Source organism: Pezoporus flaviventris, unplaced genomic scaffold (genome assembly GCF_033815535.1).
Source record: "Pezoporus flaviventris isolate CSIRO_AGI_PZ_B2104156 unplaced genomic scaffold, CSIRO_AGI_Pfla_v1 ptg000029l, whole genome shotgun sequence".
NCBI lineage: Eukaryota > Metazoa > Chordata > Aves > Psittaciformes > Psittacidae > Pezoporus > Pezoporus flaviventris.
Genome location: NW_026892577.1, coordinates 13,823,374 through 13,837,286, shown reverse-complemented (window position 1 = coordinate 13,837,286; position 13,913 = coordinate 13,823,374). Strand labels below are relative to the sequence as shown.

General features: G+C 35.4%; 1 protein-coding gene across 4 annotated transcripts in view; it reads left to right on the top strand.

Moving 5' to 3' along the window:
* The window catches only part of MYOF (myoferlin), a 70,195-nt gene that overhangs the window by 34,255 nt on the left and 22,027 nt on the right, over nucleotides 1-13,913 (top strand). For all 4 annotated transcript variants that reach the window (XR_009744371.1, XM_061459116.1, XM_061459115.1 and 1 more), the window contains 12 exons: nucleotides 1,330-1,454; nucleotides 1,923-2,042; nucleotides 2,404-2,581; nucleotides 3,391-3,515; nucleotides 4,035-4,141; nucleotides 6,362-6,554; nucleotides 7,579-7,734; nucleotides 8,758-8,889; nucleotides 10,439-10,602; nucleotides 12,090-12,204; nucleotides 12,488-12,593; nucleotides 13,295-13,437. Coding sequence is in view for 3 of the 4 variants with exons in the window: in XM_061459116.1 (XP_061315100.1) it covers nucleotides 1,330-1,454; nucleotides 1,923-2,042; nucleotides 2,404-2,581; nucleotides 3,391-3,515; nucleotides 4,035-4,141; nucleotides 6,362-6,554; nucleotides 7,579-7,734; nucleotides 8,758-8,889; nucleotides 10,439-10,602; nucleotides 12,090-12,204; nucleotides 12,488-12,593; nucleotides 13,295-13,437 (1,664 nt within the window). In the remaining variant the exon portion in view is untranslated. The remainder of the gene's footprint in view (nucleotides 1-1,329; nucleotides 1,455-1,922; nucleotides 2,043-2,403; nucleotides 2,582-3,390; nucleotides 3,516-4,034; nucleotides 4,142-6,361; nucleotides 6,555-7,578; nucleotides 7,735-8,757; nucleotides 8,890-10,438; nucleotides 10,603-12,089; nucleotides 12,205-12,487; nucleotides 12,594-13,294; nucleotides 13,438-13,913) is intronic.

The following is a 13,913-nucleotide window of genomic DNA, read 5'->3' as shown; positions in this document are numbered from 1 at the left end:
CCTTCATTTTCACTTCCTTATCTCGGCAGTCCTTTCCTATGATAGATGCATCATTCTTTGTGCCACAGATCACTGTGAGTGGTATCTGTTGCAAGGTTTAGAACCTGATTCTCTTCTCCTTTTTTATACCAGGATCATTTGTTCAAATTCAAAAGCTAAGATACAAGAAGGAAAAGAATATAGAATCTTTCCTGTTTGCCCCAAACTACACAGTATTTTTCTGCATGTATGTTGCTTACCATGTTCTAATTTTCTTTGCACTACTCATCAAATTTGCCAATCAGTAATGTTGGCATGTGTTTGATTATTACTGAAAGAACAATTAAATCCCTTAAGTATAAATTTCATTTGGCTCTAGAATGAGCTTTTCAGAATCCCATTCATCTAATAAATTTGCCAGGCATGAATGCAAACCCAAAAGATAACAGCAGTAATGTAACTGAGGCTTACCTCTCTATATATTTTTGGTAAAAACCAAAACACTGTTGAAAAATACAAAATTATGACAGTGAGTTTTCAAGTTCTTAGATATCTTAAATATTGGAAAATAAAGAATAGCTTTGGTGTGCAGTTTTCTAGCTTAGCTATTAAAACTGACAAAAATATCTAAATCCTTATTAATATTTTTTAGCTAGATTAAGACTTTGGGAAATTTTAATTTGTTAGTCGTGGAATAAGAATAATATACAAATTAGAACTTACTGTAATTGGAATGAACTAAGAATTAACTGAGTTTGCAGACTTTGTCTTGTATGAATTTTAGCTTACTGAAAAAGGAGTTTGTGAGAAACAGTGCACTGTGGCAGTTATGATTAGAGTTTGCAGTAGTCTGTGTTTTACTCTGAAGAACAACCACAGAAAAATTACACTAAAAATTAAAACAGTAGTATTAACTGTGGTAAGCACTAGGGCTTTTCCCACTATGGTGTGTATCTTTTTTGTAACTGTTTAGCTAAAACAATGGCCTATGTATTTAAATGATTGCAAATGTTCTACTCGGTTTCATTTGTTTCTAGAAAATCTGTTTTCTGTTAACATAGAGTGTATTACTCTTTCACATAAATAAAAACCTGATACTTGGAGTGGGGCAGAAGTTCTGTTTATTCTGTGGGTTTTTTACTGCATGAAGTAGTATGTAGTAATTATTGTACAGCGAAGAAGGAAGTTAGGAACAAGTACAGTCATTGCTGTAATTACTTTATATAGTATACCCAGGGAATAAAGTGTTCTTACTTTACTAATAACTAACTAATACCTAACAATTGTCCTGATGTTTTTCTGGCTCTGAATGGTAATTAGCAAAGATATATTGGTTATGTTTTCTGTTAGCAAACACTGGAGAAGCTGAAGTTGGCTTTTTACCAACATTTGGGCCTTGTTACCTAAACTTTTATGGAAGTCCAAGAGAATACACTGGATTCCCAGACCCATATGATGAATTAAACTTTGGAAAGGTCAGTTTCTTTACTCATTGTTTTTAATTAAAGGATTAAACCAAATTGGTTTTAACAAATTAATATTTGGAGTTTTTTGTTTCACATTGCACTCCTTTTGGTCTTTTTATTTTGAATAATATTTTTTATTTATTATTAAGAAGGAAGTATGATAATATTTTCCATTCTCATTGGGTTATGTTTTAAAGGTGTTTTTGAAGGGGCAGGAGTGATTTTGATGGTTTTCATTATCTGTATCTCTGCATGCATTTGTATTTCTTATTTCCTTGGTTTTGTAAATATACATTTTTTTCATTTCTACCATTCATTAAAGCTAACTGCTCTGTTTCATTCGTTCAAATATGTACATCCATGCCTCTGAAGTTTTGAGAACACTGAAGTGAAGCCAGAATAATGTGTAACTAAGGAAAAGCATGCTACTTTAGGAGAAATATATAAAATTGCATTCAATGTGTGATTATGTTGCAGGGAGAAGGAGTTGCTTACAGAGGGAGAATTCTGGTTGAACTGTCTACAATACTTGAAAGCAAACCTGTTAACAACAAAAAGTTAGAGATGATTCCTAATGATGACTTACTGGTTGTTGAGGTAACTCCTTGTTCTATTGTCAGTGTTGGTAATGGAGATGTGCCTTGGCTGGTTATTTTTGGAGAATGATCTAAGTTACTAAAACTGAAACAATTGAGTTGAATCTCAGAATTGAGAGAGGTGATTATTGATAATGTGGCTACAAAAATGTCATACCCTTTTAGCATGAAATATTAATTTGAAACATTTTTATAATCTCAAATACAGTAATTTATTATTTACATATCTTTTTGGTTGCTTCTCACCACAGTAGTAAAACTAATAACATTTTTATTTCCATTTAGAAATTGCTGTTGTTTGCTCTAGTTGTGGATCCTGTTTAACAAATATTGAAATACAGCTAAAAAGTTTCTTCTTGTAGAAATACCAGCGCAGACGAAAGTTCTGCTTGGCTGCTGTGTTTCATTCTGCTACCATGCTGCAAGACACCGGTGAGCCTATCCAGTTTGAAGTTAGCATTGGTAACTATGGCAACAAGTTTGATACTACCTGTAAACCTTTGGCATCAACAACTCAGTACAGTCGTGCTGTTTTTGATGGTAAGGATGCTACTGGTATGGGGATATAATGATGTAAAATTTTGAGGTGCTGTTTTGTAGCTTTGGAATGACAGCCCTCACTGTACTAAAAATTATTGAAAAACATGACAGAAAAGTCATGTGGCTCTTCACAGCTTTTGAGATGAAGTTTGATTTATGGAATACATGCTGCAAAGCCTACTGAGGTTATTAAAGATATTTCCACAGAATTCAGTGAAATCTTTTGTCTGTGTGCTAGATGTGCACAGGAAAATTAGCAAGTAAAAAAGGTATCTAAAAACTAAGGATTAAATAGGAAAAATATGCTTTGAACATGCTAATTTAGAATAAAATAAAAACCTGTTTTTAATCCAAGTGATGGGCAGTCTAGAAGAAAACAGCCTAGCTAAATCACAGGAAAATATATTTTGGCTATAACTTTTTTATAAACTGCAAACAGTAAGAAGTGGGGGGCAGGGGATCTGTGTATCAAGTGAAGTAATCAGGTTTACTCTGAAAAATAAGTATTTGAATATTTTATTTCTGATATACACTTATTAATATGTTATCTACATTGATAAGTAAGGGGAAAAATAATGAACATGTTAGCAGATATTTTATTGAAAAGGTCCATTGGATTTTGAAACAATTTGAAGTAAAATTTTACCATCTAACAGACACTGCACTGGCTGAAAAATTCTGTGACAGGCTTGGAGTAGCTTGTTCTTAATAAATTGTACATAAATGAAATAAATACAGCAATTTGTGCAGTATACAGTATGTATTCCTGACATGAATTCTAACTCTAACGTACAAATGTTTCACACCAGGTAATTATTATTACTACTTGCCATGGGCAAACACAAAGCCAGTTGTTACACTGACTTCCTTTTGGGAGGATATAAGTCATAGATTAGACCCTGTGAATGTAATCCTAAACATGGCTGAAAGACTGGTAAGACACTTAAGATCTTTCTTTTGCTGATATGCTTTTCATATTTACTTTTTTCACTTAGAGGTGTAATAAAAAAGTGACTTTTTCACAAAATTTGAAACAGTTTTCTGAAAACTTTTCCCTCCTTTTTTTACTATTCAAAAATTAAACATAGTTCAGTGTAACAAATGGCACTGCTATTCGTAGGTCTGTATTCAGGCAAGGCCCAACACTCCTGCTTGAATCTGCAGGGAATTCCCACAGGGAGGAAGAGTACTCGGTATTGGTTAGGGGCGTGTTAAGTTTGAAGAGCTGTTATTTGCTTTGGAAGCTAGGAGCAATATCATGTATTATTAAATACATTGAAAAAGAGCATGGGAATAGTGCTGTTAAATATGAATCAAATTTGAGAATCTGAGTCTTTTTTTATTTGGTCTTTATACATCCAAATAAGTAAGTTAAAGTCTTGAAACTGATATTGACCATATATACCATAATTGAAGCTTTTCAATGCAAATCCTTTTCTTTTAAATTCCTCAGCAATCCAACTTAGCCGCCTTAAAATCAGGAATGCAGGCTAAAATTTCTGAAAACCTATTAGCGGAGATGTGGTTGAAGCTAATTGATGAACTTACAGAAGATATAAGGTAAAAGTACCCTTTTATCTCATGTTATCATTCTAGGCCTGCTCAGAATGTTTTCTATTGCCTTTGCTAAGTCAGAAAACAAATCCTAAGGACAATAAAACTGATTAGCCTGAGCACTGGAATTCTAGAAGTCTCTGAAAGTAATAAAACATCATGGATATTGCCAATGAAGTCTCCTGTCTAGTTTTGCAATTCTCCCTTGTCTTAGTCACTGACAGTAATAAAGCAGCATGTCTTGAAAAAAATCTAAGGCAGGACTGCTCTGAAAATGTCAAATTGTGAATCTCTGCTGCTTTTCTACCATCTTGCCCTCTTTAGAATCCCTTGTGTATCTTTTGTTTGCCCAATGTTATTTCTGAAACTGAAGAGGGAAGAAATTTTGTAATTTACTGATAAACCCAGAAAAAAAAAAAAATCTAAGCTATTTAGAGCTTAAGGGCCATTAAGATTATATTTTGGAATAAGCTCTTAATCAGCATGTCTGTACGTGTGGGAATGTTCAGAGAAGGTGATAGGAGTAAGCACTTAGGCTTCTAAAGGAGAATAAATTCTAAATAGAGAGGAAGGGATCATATGAGAAAAAGACATTAATAAAAGGAAACATCAAGCTGGGGAGCGATGCTTGAAAAACATTAAACAGGTGGGTAGTGAAACTGCACAGGAAAAGGAAAATGAGAAAGCAGTTATTATCATTTAGAGGAAATAACAGGGAACATGAAATGAGAGAACAAAATTATCAAGCTGTAGAGCTAATATGAATGTGAACAAAGGGAAAAGCTAATAGTGGAGATCAGTGTATACTAGCAAAGAATTACATGATAGAAAGATTATGTCAAAATATAAAGTAGTAATTTGATAGAATACCTGCTGTGATCTGGAAGAAAGTGGAAAGAACAGGCATACTTCAGGAAAGCAAGAGGTGAAGGGCGATAGTCGCATGGAGCCATCTAGTGAGTGTCGGAACTTCAGGGTTTGTATCAATTATCTCAGCTCATCCTCCTGACATACATCTGCAGTTATTAATTGTTTGTAATTTTGTAAAATATATTATTACTGAACAATTACTGAGCAATAGCACCTAGGTATGTCCACAAAATGAGCTTTCTGTTGTTCATAGGATCAATAGGATACAATTCTCCTTATGGTTTTTTTTTAGCAGACTTCTAAAACCTCTGTCAAAGACGTAATTCCCTTTATTGAATTCCTAAACCAATATTCCTTGTCATGCTAAAGTTCAAATGAGTTAGGAGTTTGAGAGAGTTTTCAGTGTACTATTTAAACCTAAAATAAGGTGACTTTCTGGAAGTTCTGATCTGGTACATTTGGTTCATGTGTAAGTACTTGCACCCAGGGCAGGTGGCACTTCGTTTAGCTTAGTAGAACTAAATGTAGTGAAGGTATAAGTCAGTATCAAGGTCTTGCAGAATCAAAGCCCTTAGAATTGCATTGCTTGTCATTAAAAATAGGTCAGAGAAGAATCAGTCTTTTCAAAATAGGCAGTGTTTAGGGATTATTTTTTTTTTCTTTTTAGTGTCATATTAAAGACCTCTCAATAAACTCAAAGGGCTATCCCTTTAGCCTTAGTCATTGATCTTTGAAAAGTTGCCTTTTCCTCAAACACCCACCAAACTCAGAAAAGCTTGATTTTCCTGGGCTCTGCTGTGATGCTATAGGACTTTTTTGTTCCTTTGAAGAGTTATTCTGCCCTCTGGTGACTCAGAAGTTCCATGTCATGGATTTCTTTTAAGAGTTCTTTGACATTTTCATGCCAGAGGGTTAGATAACTCTAGTCATAGACACAAGCCATATTTGTATATTGAATTTCTGAGAATTTACAGTTTCCAGTGACGGAAAGCAACCTAACTTGTTCTGAAGGCAGTAATTTCATCTTTCAGGTGAACATTCTCAGACAATAATTTTCTATTTTGAATGTATAGGGAAAGGTGTTTTGCTTGGTTTGGTTAGCAGCAGTTAGATTAAAGCATATACTTCAAGCTATTCTACACTGGTGCTTGTTGTGTGAGTGTAGCCTTTCCCTTGCTTACTGTAAACGCTTTGTCAGGTGGAAAGAAAGAGATGCTATAGCAGTATTCTGGTGGTTTTTAATCACAGGAAATAATAGCACCCAATCTGTATGCCACTGTATGCATAACTGTGTTTAGTGTGTGGCTAAATAAAATCCACTTAGATTATTAACCATAATAAATATTCTATTTTCAGTAAACCATTTCCCCTCATAGAAGGCAGATCTAATATTACAGTCCTTGACACTCAGATTGAAAAACTGCGTCTGAGGTCTCTCAAACAGATTGGAGAAGCAGCAGGAAGGATGAGAAATGAAGCTACTGATGTGAAAGCCACTCTGACAGAAATTGAGGATTGGTTGGATAGATTAATACAACTGAGTGAAGAGGTTAGTACTAAACAATACTGGTTTAGAAGTAGCTATTTGACACAAACTAGTGTAATGTTCACTGCTGATCAGACAATATCCACTCTCCTTAGAACAGTAATTTTAGATGCTTTGAAAGTAAACATGTTCTTCTCTGTAATTAGGATTTACACAAATATATTGTTTTAGTGTGTTAGTTGTCAGTGAATGCATGTTGGGAAATAACCACTCTGTGAATTGTAGAATAGACTCCATTCAGTTTAAAGTGACGGTACTTTCCTTTCTTCCAGAATTGCAAGTCACCGGGCTGGTTCAGGGGCTGCAGAGTATATGTTGTACTTCTGCAGCTTTTTGCCCATATTAATTGACTTCCAACAGAGTTAAATCTGTTTCTATGTTGTTTGGGTGTTTTTTAAAATTTCCAGCAGTATCTTCAGTTTTTATTTATCTTGGTTATCTCAGAATTGGCTTTCACAAGGTTCATTTTCCCTTTGTCACTTCTGCTTTGAAAAGTGACCAATTGAAAAAAAAAAAAAAAGAGAGCAATTAATTTGGCAGACTTGCACCTCACATAAAAGGGTGTGCACAAAGGTGCAAAAAGATAGTAGGCTGTTTCTGCCTTCTGCTAAAAGGCTTATGGTTATCTACCCCTAACATGGAAGCACTACGAGCACTTAAATATGTAGCAGGTCAATCCAAAACATTAGCATTTGGGATAAGTCACTTTAGTCATCACATAGGAACTAAGATACAAAATGTGTCTAGAAAAATCAGAAAGAGATAGAAGAACTGGTTTTTTTTTTAATAGAATTTATTTGCTTTCCAACAGTCTCAGTGGTATTTCAATGATTATTTCAAAACTATATATTGTATTACTTGCAAGTAAAACAATTTTCTCTCATAAATCCATGTTAATTATTGATTCTATGTGATAAATCTTTCAACATAAATCCTAATTTATGTTTCTGTTATCTTAAGCATTAGACTAGTTTAGCGTCTATTAATTACTGGTTTTAACTTTCTTTTCCCCACAAATAATCTACAGCCACAAAATAGTATGCCTGATGTAATCATATGGATGATCCGAGGGGAGAAAAGACTGGCTTATGCTCGTGTTCCTGCATACCAAGTACTTTATTCCACAACAAGCCCTGAATCATCTGGTAAATACTGTGGAAAGACCCAAACAATCTTCTTAAAGGTACTATTCCCCCCCTCTCCCCCCTTAAATATTAATTAACTCCCTAAACTGTGATTCCTTCTGACATGAGCATGAAACATGCAAGCAAACTATGACCAGTGAGGTGTCAAAACTCAGGACAGATTAAAAACCAAACGCATATAGCTTCTTCACAATATCACAAATTGTAACGTCAAGTTCATCATAGGCCAGTTAGAAACAGAATCAGAACCTGAGACTTCCATCAAAGAGCTCACAATCATGATATGACTTCTAAAGTGTTACTGGGGTTGGTGGTTAGGGGAGGGGTTGGACATGGATGGAGACTTTTATAAGAAATAGTGTAAGAGAAGTTCTAAAAGCCTATTAAAAGGTTTGGATGGCTTACTGCATGTAATACAGAGCATGTTTACACCCAAAAGTTCTGTAGTATATCTCTCTGCATTGAATCTTACTCATGAATAGGAATGTCTTTTTCCATTTAAGTTTGTATTGTCTTCAATTGGACTAAACTTAAGCAGAAAAAAAAAACCAATCTGACTGTAAAACAGTAGCATTTAGAGTTTGCCAGGGTACTGGTAGTTACATTGATTCAATGCAGACAAGTCTATATCATGTTCTTCATGCAAGCTTCCTTATCATGCATGTTCTGATGCATTACTTCTACATTTAGTGAACCATTCTGACTAACCTCTCCATTTCCAGGGTCTCCTGATGAGAAACACTAACATCCACACTGAAGTTTAAAGTTTGGTCATAACTAAAAACTCCCTGCTGGGTAAAACTTGGGAGAGAGTACACAGGAACAGGGGCAATGCTACTGTTACTGTGTTTGGTTTTTACATGCCCTAGGCAGTTATCATTTAAAGAATGTTTCCTTCCTGAACTATTTTACTGGCTTTTGAGGAAATGCAGTACAGGAAGAGATAAATAATCATGTCATAAATCATGTTATTCATATCTCTAGTTTATTGTTTATATTTCACCGAAAGCTGCAATACCTGCATAACATAACAAAAAGTAACTTTTTTGTTCCTATGCCAGTACCCACAGGACAAGACCAAAGATGTCAAAATGCCTGTGGAGTTGCGAATTAACATTTGGCTTGGGCTCAGTGCAGTTGAAAAGAAGTTCAATAGCTTTGCAGAGGGAACATTCAGTGTTTTTGCAGAAATGGTATGTCCATCATTGCTTTCTTGCTTTAAACCTGGATGTGCTAGGAATTCAATGAAATTGGAGCTCTTTTGATATATTTATTTTTGCATGCTGGGCAGAAAGGGGGAGTAGTATTTATTATACCAAAACAATTAGACCCCATTCAAGGCAATTAAGATCAACTCCATTGTGCCTACCAGATGAACTTCAGCAGAGCAGATTCTGAACTGGTTAATCAGGTGAAAATCTGGTTAACACCAATGATTTCAAAGGCATTTCTTTTAGATTTTTATCAGTGTAATTAAGATTGGGATCTAGACTATTATGTTTTGGCATGTGAATAACCATTATATTTTAATTGCTTCTTCACTTCTACAAATGGTACTGGTTACAAGTGGTTTTGCTTAATAATGGTTCTTTTGTAGCAGTAGAAAATTTACTGTTACAAAACAGTAAACTTCCCAAGGAAGCTGTGAATGCTCCATCCCTGGCGGTGTTCAAGGCCAGGTTGGACAGAGCCTTGGGTGACATAGTTAGTTAGTCCCTCCCCATAGCAGGGGGGCTGGAACTAGATGGTCTTAAGGTCCTTTCCAACCCTAGCTATTCTATGATTCTAAGAAAAACGGGTCAAACCCAGTAGATTTTGCTGACAAAAGGCCGTAATACAATAACGTTTCAATGGTAAGATTTAACAACTTTGGAATAAAATGCTTGAAATAGTCCCAAGTGTATAATAGAGATTTTGAATGATAATGGTGAGCATCAGATGGCTTCTATATGCTACATCACCTAATGCTGCATATAATCCAGTATCATCATAATAGCTAATGAAAGAAGACATTTTTACAGAGGCTTGTATCGCTATTGCCTCTATGCTTTAATGTTTAGTAGGACTGTCATAGGTCACTTAAAATAGACAATGAATGTTTAAAGCCATTATTTAAGTATAAAGAAGCTGTTGAATATTTTATTTTTTGCTCTTCAAATGTCAGTCCCACAATTTTACAAGAATAAGAGCAGAAAACTTAAGACCATCATAAATTACAAATAATCCCATTAGCATAACAGGAAATATACTGTATCAACTGGGCTGACATTAGAATTATGCTCCCAGTAGCTTCCATGATAAGACTATGAATCAGTTTTACACGTTATGAAAGAAGAGATTGTAAAGAAGAGATTTGAGATGGAAAAGAATGAGAGGATCATACATTTAGGGAACAGAAGAAACTCATTTGAATAATGTAATTGAATTTTGCTTAACAAAGCTTTAATTTGGAGGAAGTTTGCCTGTCGTTGTATAGAGGCATTCAACTAAGACAGTTTTGTTTAGCAGTAGAATTATTGTTTGCCAGACAGCATAGATGAAAAAGAAGAAATAAATTAATGGTTACATTGCAGAGTAATGTGGGAAAGGAGTACTTAATTTCAGAGAAGGGGAAGGAACAGTAGAATGTTTCAGTTTAAACAGTTATATAAATGTCTTTGTTTGTTTGTCTGTTTTTCTTCTCCCTTCCTAAAAGCTTTTAGTTATTCCAAAAGTCGTGACTTCTTCTGTCTTCTCAAACAGTATGAAAATCAGGCTCTTCTTTTTGGAAAATGGGGTACCTCAGGACTCGTTGGTCGCCACAAGTTTTCAGATGTCACAGGAAAAATCAAGCTGAAAAGAGAGTACTTTCTACCCCCAAAGGGCTGGGAGTGGGAAGGAGAATGGATGGTTGTTCCTGAGAGAAGGTCAGATATTTTTTATTTTATGTCAGGACTAAAGGAGTTTAAGGCAGGAATAAAAGAGTTTAATCTCAGAGTGTGGAGCAGAAAGCTCTTATCTGTTTTCTTGGCTGAGAAAGAGGTTTTAAGATTCTAGGTTCTAGGACACCAAAAACCAGCCAATAATCAAAGCTAGTTAATAACCTTTTAAAAAAGTAAAATAACACCATTACAGGATTTGCATGGTCATTCACATACAGTGGATGTTTTTTGTATTTATTTCACTAAATGTTGAGAAGTTCCATTGTTTAATGAGGGAAACTGTCACAGGTTATTTCTAAAACTGACTCAAGACAATGGTTGTTTTCAGAGCCTGAGGTTGTGGTGCTTGCCATATGATAATTCCTCTCCTGGCAGACTGAATTCCTGAGGTGTTAATCCTCCCCCAGCTCTAGCAGGTTCAGTCTTGCTCTGTCAGAGGTTTTCACCTCCTGAGAGTTTAGCTATTTGTGTTGCCACACTTTAAACCACACTGGGTAAATTATTAGTTTCATAAACAAAAGCCAGTATGAGAAAGAGATTGTTTTCTCTTTTCTTAACAGGTTCAGCCTATTCTAAATTATGTGTGTGTTCTGGTGGTAAAAAAAAATAATACCAGACTTTTGTTATAGAAAAACTGTGCAGAAAAATATGTGCTATTATTTGATCCATTTTAAAACAGTATCAGTTTGTTATTTTCATATTCAATGCATAGTTTTTATTACAATGAGTAGTATGGAATGAAGAAAAGCAATAAGAGACACGAAGATATTTTCTCAGATAATGAAACAAATGCTACTGTTAAAATGCATAAATGTTGCATCTTTTATTGAAAAATAATCTGCGTGGCTCTATTTGACCAGCAGATGGCATTTTAGAACAGACTTTCGTGCTTTCTGAATCCCAGTAAATGGAAATCAAGGCTATTCTATTTGATTTAATGTTCTCTTATTTCTTTTACTTACAAGTTAGAAAAATATTAGCCAACTGATTGCTTGTCTTGTCAACAGCATAAAGGGAAAAAAAAATGAAGTACATTGCCAAATTTTAGGTCATAGCTAGATATACAAAACTCAGATACGCATATAAGTCTTGTGTGCAGTCTGGGTTTTCCTACACTTAAATATGTGATTTCTTTTTTTTTTTTGTTTTTTTTCTAAGAATAATTGTTGAAATCATATCCTGAATAACACAGCAGTTAAAATACTCCTACTAGTCACTGATTATATGAGTAATATTCCTCCTATTGCTTACTACTACAGGAGTTGCTTCAATTTTAGGCAGACATTGTAGGGAAATAAGTAGCCATCATATAGATGAGGGGTACACTGTACTCTGTTAATAAATAGAACTTCACAAACATGGACAGTACAGAATTGCAGCATGTGTGCACATTCTGTACTTTGTTTCTATATGTTCTCTGTAGCTAACTAAAATGCATTTGGTTTAATAATGTATTTGCTTTGAATTTGCAGTTTGTTAACTGAAGCTGATGCTGGTCATACTGAATTTACTGATGAAGTATATGAAAATGAGAGTCGCTATCCTGGAGGGGAATGGAAAGCAGCTGAAGAAAGTTACACAGATGTGGTGAGAATCTTACTTTTCACTGGATAAGTGGAGGTTTAAGAGAAGGAGTTCCAGGATTTGCTACACAGGCACTGGAATGGGTTGCCCAGGGAAGCTGTGAATGCTCCATCCCTGTGGTGTTCAAGTCCAGGCTGTACAGAGCCTTGGGTGACATGAGGTGTCCCTGCCCATGGCAGGGGGGTTGGATCTTAAGGTCCTTTCCAACCCTAACTATTCTATGATTTTATGATTCTGTATTTAATCTATTAATGCACAGAACTGTTATGTTTTGCCTACATAAAAGAATGGAGAAAAAGCTCCACCGCCACGTGAGTTCACATGTCCTCTTGGGTGGATGTGGGAAGATGATGCTTGGAAATCTGATTTAAATAGAGCAGTGGATGAGCATGGTAAGATTTACTGTTTATCTGCTGATTATTTGCTGATTATCTGACAATCTGTCATAGTCTATGCTGAAGGAGGGCACATGTCAAGACTGTAACAATGTCCTGAGCATAACAGTGGTTGCCCTATGGAAGAACGTCAAGGAAATATTTGGATAACAGTCGCTTAAGGAATCAGATAAAATTACATTTGGAAAGTGTTCTCTGTTGGCATCTTTTTCTATTTCCATTTTAAACAGTGTTCCATCAAACTCACTCATTGAGCCTTTCTTGGGTCAAAAAGGACCAGTCTTCTGAACAGTCTATGTAATAAATTCATTTATAAGTGCCTACTAGAGAGAAAATCACATATTCTAAGAAACTGTACATTGGTCTTAGCTGCAGCAGCAGATGACAATTTTGAGACAAAAGCCTTGAAAATAAAAAAAAATAAACAAAGAAGGGCTAATGCAAACAACAATGGATGAGAGGTTCCAGTTGGGAAAACTCCATGTATAAACAGTGTGCCTGGAAATAGAGCCTATCCTTACTTTAAATAAGTTTCAAAAATGTTTTTCCGAAGGCCAAAGTTAATGCAGTCCAGTGGTTAGGAGCAGGCCTGTAAAATGTGGATTAGTAACAGTATTTGGTTTTGGTTTTTAGCAAAGTCAGGTTTTTCTTTTTCTGTCTTGCTTGTGTTTCTAAAATGTACCAATAATCAATTTCAGGATGGGAATATGGAATTACTATTCCTCCGGACACTAAACCAAAGTCATGGGTTGCTGCAGAGAAAATGTACCATACACATCGACGACGAAGACTGGTGCGGAAACGTAAGAGGGATCCAATTCAACCAGTAACAGCAGGAAGGGTAAGCAGAAGAGAGATGCAGTCAGAGGCTGCATGTTTTCATTATATTCCTTTTCTTCATCTTTTTGTAAATTGATGTTTCCAGCTTTGGTTTATAAGGGGATTATGCCTGCCAGACCAAGTGCTGAGTGTTTTCATTACATTTATAAAAGGACTCTGTTGTGGTTTAACCCCAACTGGCAACTAAGTACCATGCAGCCACCCACTCACTCCCTCCCACTGTGGGATGGGGAGGAGAACTGTAACAAAAAATGTAAAAACCCATGGGTTGAGATAAGAACAGTTTAATAATTGAAGTAAAAGTAAAATGTAGTAATAGTAGTGCAATAATAATAACAACAACAATAATAATAAAAGGAAATAGAGAGGAAGGAATAAACCTTGCCCCCTCCCCAAAAGTAAAAAAGTGCGGCACAAAACAGTTGTTCACCACCCACTGACTGATACCCAAGCAGTGACCAGTCCCTTCCAGGTAAC